This window comes from Pyrus communis, chromosome 4 (assembly GCF_041283825.1).
Source record: "Pyrus communis isolate YQ-2024b chromosome 4, ASM4128382v1, whole genome shotgun sequence".
NCBI classification, from domain to species: domain Eukaryota; kingdom Viridiplantae; phylum Streptophyta; class Magnoliopsida; order Rosales; family Rosaceae; genus Pyrus; species Pyrus communis.
In genome coordinates this window covers 15,505,268-15,510,251 of record NC_142568.1, presented here as the reverse complement: position 1 = coordinate 15,510,251, position 4,984 = coordinate 15,505,268, and the positions used below count along the sequence as shown (strand labels likewise).

The following is a 4,984-nucleotide window of genomic DNA, read 5'->3' as shown; positions in this document are numbered from 1 at the left end:
TAAATCATTCATTTACATGACAACCTTTTTGACGAGCGCAGTAGCAAGTCCTCAAGGCCGGTCCAGTGTTTATCCGTAGAATCTTCCATAATCTAGATTTTCTTTTGGGTATTCGCCTCGGTGACATATAAAGTTCACAATCCTTCCAAATTGCGTGACGCTAGCATGCAACTACTATAGTTAAGTTTACACAAAAAAATTAGTTCAAGATCATGATATTTACAGTTCATTGATATTTATTTAAAATCTTGAATGTTTTGTGTCAGATATTTGTAGCTCATTTAGTCCATTTTTCTTATACTTTTAATAATGTTTTTATTTTTTTAATACGGATTTGATTATAATTGACACCACACAACACGATTAAAACAAAGGATTGAGACTTGCCACATCTGGTCCCATGCTGAATTCAGAACCTATTTTTCACGGCCACGGGCTGACACCTGACATGCAAAATTCAGAAGAAATGGCAATTCGGCATGCAATCTTTTAGTCTTGTAGGATGATTAAATATGGCGCAAACTGTTCGCAAATATGAGTGAGAAGAAGAAGCCGAAAGGTATTAAGCCGACAGAAAGAGCACTATAGACACTGATAATTGCTTAACATAATCCGCTTATCCGAGGATTAGAAAGTTCCAATTTTATACATTGATGATTTGTTGTAGCAACATTTAAAATTGTATAAAAGATGTTGCAGTTTCCAAAAGTAGTGTAAAGTGTATGGTAGTGTTACGCAATGTCAACACGTTTCTTCGGACTGGATATGATATTTGTGAATTTACGCTTCTTTGGGTGAAGAACAAGGGTCCTCTAGAATTTTCCAGATGTCACAAACTTTTGAGCTCAATGATATTATTAGGGTTTTCAAGGGCACCTGGACTCTATTCTTACGATCATTGACTAGACAATTGGAGGAATTTTAACCTCTATGCTTACGTGGAGCAGTTGGATAGTTTCCAATTGGCTTCATAGTTTGAGTATTTTAAACGGTGAAGAGAATTCAGTATGCAAACTGTTTTTAATGTGTTACGCAGGCAGAAATGACTCCAATGGTGTAGACATTTTCTTTTGTGTTATTAAAATTAAAATACACTCATACAAAATGAGGAAAGTTCAAAGACAATTTACAACCTAAAGTAAAAGTGCATCTCAATACAAAAGTAAAAGCAAAATAAGATAAGAAGAGAGTTGGGGTTTTACTATAAAACCAATTGGTAATATGAGAAATAATCTAACTTTTCTATAAAGCCATGCAAAGTCTCTTCTTTTATTAATATAAGATTCATTCTCAAGAGTAATATGACCCAAAAATGAGCCCATAACAATCTTTAAACTGGAAATCTTAGATCTAGAAATGAGAACCAACCTCCTCCACCAAAATAGCCACACCATGATGGCCAAGCGACTGCCTCCAAGAAGAAGAACGAATCAAAAGGATGAACAGAAAATGGGGTGGCAAACCACTTGCGCCCGCTCCCATAATTTTATTAAACAGTGTAAATTATACTTTAACATCGAAACCCAAAGCAAGCCTCCAATCAAAATCCATGGAGGAAGAACCTGAGGAGCCAAGTAGCTGGAACAGGTGGGCAATAACTTGCGCCTAGGAACATCAATTTGGATAGAGAAAGGCTTGAATCCCTAATATGAGACAAGATCTGCCATTATTTGAGACAAGGCTCAATGAAAATGAGGCAATAATGTAGAAAATGAAATACAATAGCTATACAGTATTTTTTTTCTTTTTCTTTTTCAAAGCCTCACAGCCAGGTGACATATTAGTTATCAAGATTTTCTCTTTCAGGTTTTTTTTTTCCCTTCAAATAGTTATCCAGAAACGGCCACTAAAGATATAAATAGCCTCTTCAGCGACGAAAAATCGTTTGAAGATTGTCACAAAAAAACTTTAGTGACCATTTTATATTTTCTCTCTTTGTAAATTTTATATGTGTATAATATTTGTACAACTACTAGTGTATATAAATAATAATATCATCTTCAACCGTCTTAAAATCCGTATTACTTACTATGCTGGCAATTTTTGCTTGCTCATTCCAAGCAAACTGGAAAGCCATGCAAGGAGTTGATGATGTGGTTTTTCAGCCGAAACTCGGGATTACAATATATGGCTCTCTTGGTGTAGGATTAAGATTAACCTATAGGAAGTATTAATTTTATATTTCAATTTACAGGGAAAAGATGCATGTCCAACATTTTCTAATCATGGAATTGGATATTTGATCAGGTGAGGTTGGTATTATTTCGGATATCAGTCAAGAAAGATGGCAACCGTGCGGTGATCACCTTTAGGCCATGCTTGGAGAGGATCATCGATATATGGATGCATATGCTGCTATGGAAAGTGGATTAGTTAATTGTTATAAAAAAGCTGCCATAACAACACTTAAAAGACGACCAAACTGTTGGTTCAGCACTAAACATGATTAAGGTTAACTTTCCTAATCATGAGGCTCACGAGCCGATAATTATTTAAGTGGGGGGTCTTCCCCAACATTACTTAACACTAATTTTAATTAATAAATAATCATTTTGACAAAAGGCCATGGGCCACTTCGAGAACAATCATATTACAAGTGCTTCTCTGGGCCTCATCAGATGCTTTTAAGACTGTTAATTACAACTTAAATCATACCTGGTCCTCAATATAGTACCCTTCAAATGAATGCATTAGTTTCACCATGATCTACAAAACATTATCATCATTATATCATGAATAGTTTAGTTACTACCCATATATACATATTTCGGTCCTTATAAAAATATATTTGTTGTCTAAATAAAATCAAGACAATTTATCTTGGATAGTATAGGCACGTAGAGTGTATAATGGGTGAATATGCACATACATACCTCCTAAGGTAAGCTTTTGAGGTTAGCCAAAGTGATGAAGATACGTACGTACATAAGATAATGAGTTGGAATTGTAATAGCTAGAGTTCAATTATCTCCTATGTAACAAAAATTATAAAAACTATATACCTCCGAAGACCTATAAAAACCTATAAAAATGAAAAACCTATAAGAGCAGGTCCAGCTTGGGCAAATGCTCGCGGGACAGGGGACAGAACAGGGGCCCGAGGCCCGGTGGATCAGCTCCAGCGTGGGCAAGCCCGAGTGAAGGTGGAGGCCCGAGCTCCGGGCCCGTGGAGAATTGCCAGCCCGAGAGCCTGAGGCCATGTGACGTCAGCCTGGCGTCAGGCAATATTTAATTTTTTTTTTTTGTGTCAGGCTCGTGCACCCCACTCGCGTGGGGGCGCGTCGCCGACACAAAATCAGAAAAAAAAAAACTTTTTTAGTGACTGTTGGGAAGCCACGTGGCTTCCCACGGTCCGTTCGATCTCAACGGTTATTTAATTGAGACCGTTCGATCTCAACGGTCAAAAAAAATAAAAAAGTCTTATTTAATATCCACTGAGATCAACGGTGGATATTAATATGCTTTATAAATAAAAAAATAAAAGAAAAATAGTTTTAAAATTAAGAAAAGCTACCGTTGTGACACGTGGCACAATCTGGAGTGTTGGAATTCAAATTTTTTTATATCCAACGGCAGAGATTAATTAATTGAATAAAAATTCAAAAAAAATTCAAAAAAATTCAAAAAAATTCAAAAAAAAATCTGAAAAATCTGAAAAAAAATTGTAAAAAAAATTGTTTTTACTTTTCTATAAATACCTTCTCATTATCATCTACCTTACACAACAATTTCATATTTTCTCAACTACTTTCAATCACATTCCTTTCTTTGTCTCAAAGTTTGAATCCATTTTTTTTCAATAAAATGACCGCTGGTGCAGGTACGAATTGGTCGCTTATTGAAGATGTTGCGTTGTGTACTAGCTGGGTTGAAGTTACTCATAGTTCGCTTACGGGTAATGAGATGCAGTTGCGAGAAATGTGGAGTCTTATTCATACCAATTATCTTCAGAAAATTGGTGGGAAAAGAACCAAAGAATCGATGTCCAGTCGTTGGAAATTACTTAGCCAATCGTTTAGTACGTGAAGAGACGCCTTGACACAAGCTAGTAGTAATATTCAAAGTGGGGAAAATTACTCGGATCAGGTAACAATATATTATTTATTTGATACCCAAATTTACATTATAATTATTTGTTTGTATTATTTATTTTTTACCTACATAATTTATTATTTATTGTTTGTATTATTTATTTGTTACCTACTTACATTATAATTATGTTGTTTGTATTATTTATTTGTTACTTATTTTCATTATAATTATTTATTTGTTACTTATTTTCATTGTGTAGGAACTTCAAGCACAAACTTGGTACGCTGCCAAAACCAAAAGCAAAAATAAATCATTCAACCGGTGGGAATGTTGGAATATTGTCAAAGATTGTCCTAAATTTAGAGTTGTGCCAGTCAGTCCAGAAGTGCACATGAACAGCACCCCTCTACACTTTACACCCGATCATGTCTCGCATGTTCATGAAGATGATGCAGAAGAAGTGCCCGAAACGCCCCTCCCTGAACAAGCGTCGTGTTTGACCCGTTATCCAATTAGGCCTCAAGGTAAGAAGGCTTCAAAGAGAAAAGGGAGTGCTTCCAAGAATGATTATGCAAAGTTCATGGAAGAACTTACTCGCCAAGGTGAATTGACTTTGGCGAGGGAACTGGCGAAATATAAGGCTGATAAGACTAGAGAGGACGCAAAAGCTGCAGCTATTGAGAGAGAATTTCAGGCTAATGAGAGAGAAATAGAGCTACTTAGGCAAGCAAGGGAACATGTTAGAGAAGAAAGACGGGCTCAAAGAGATCGTGAGATTATGAACACGCCTTTAGAAGGGAAGTCTCCAAATTCCAAATTTTTTTGGAAGTCAGAGAAAGCGGACGTGATGCGAAAGAGGCGTGCAAGAGAAGCGATAGCAAGCCAAGGTGGTCCTAGCACCACAAGAGAAGATCATCCTAGCACCACAAATTGGTTAAGTGATGATGAATAG

The 4,984-nt window shown here is 36.2% G+C and overlaps 1 protein-coding gene across 1 annotated transcript; it reads left to right on the top strand.

Moving 5' to 3' along the window:
- The first annotated feature begins 534 nt into the window (after nt 1-534).
- Nucleotides 535-4,984, top strand: LOC148697523 (uncharacterized). Its single transcript, XM_088691944.1, has 3 exons — nt 535-559; nt 3,052-3,143; nt 4,292-4,984. Exons 1-3 carry the CDS (start codon nt 535-537, stop codon nt 4,982-4,984), a joined length of 810 nt encoding a protein of 269 aa, XP_088548070.1.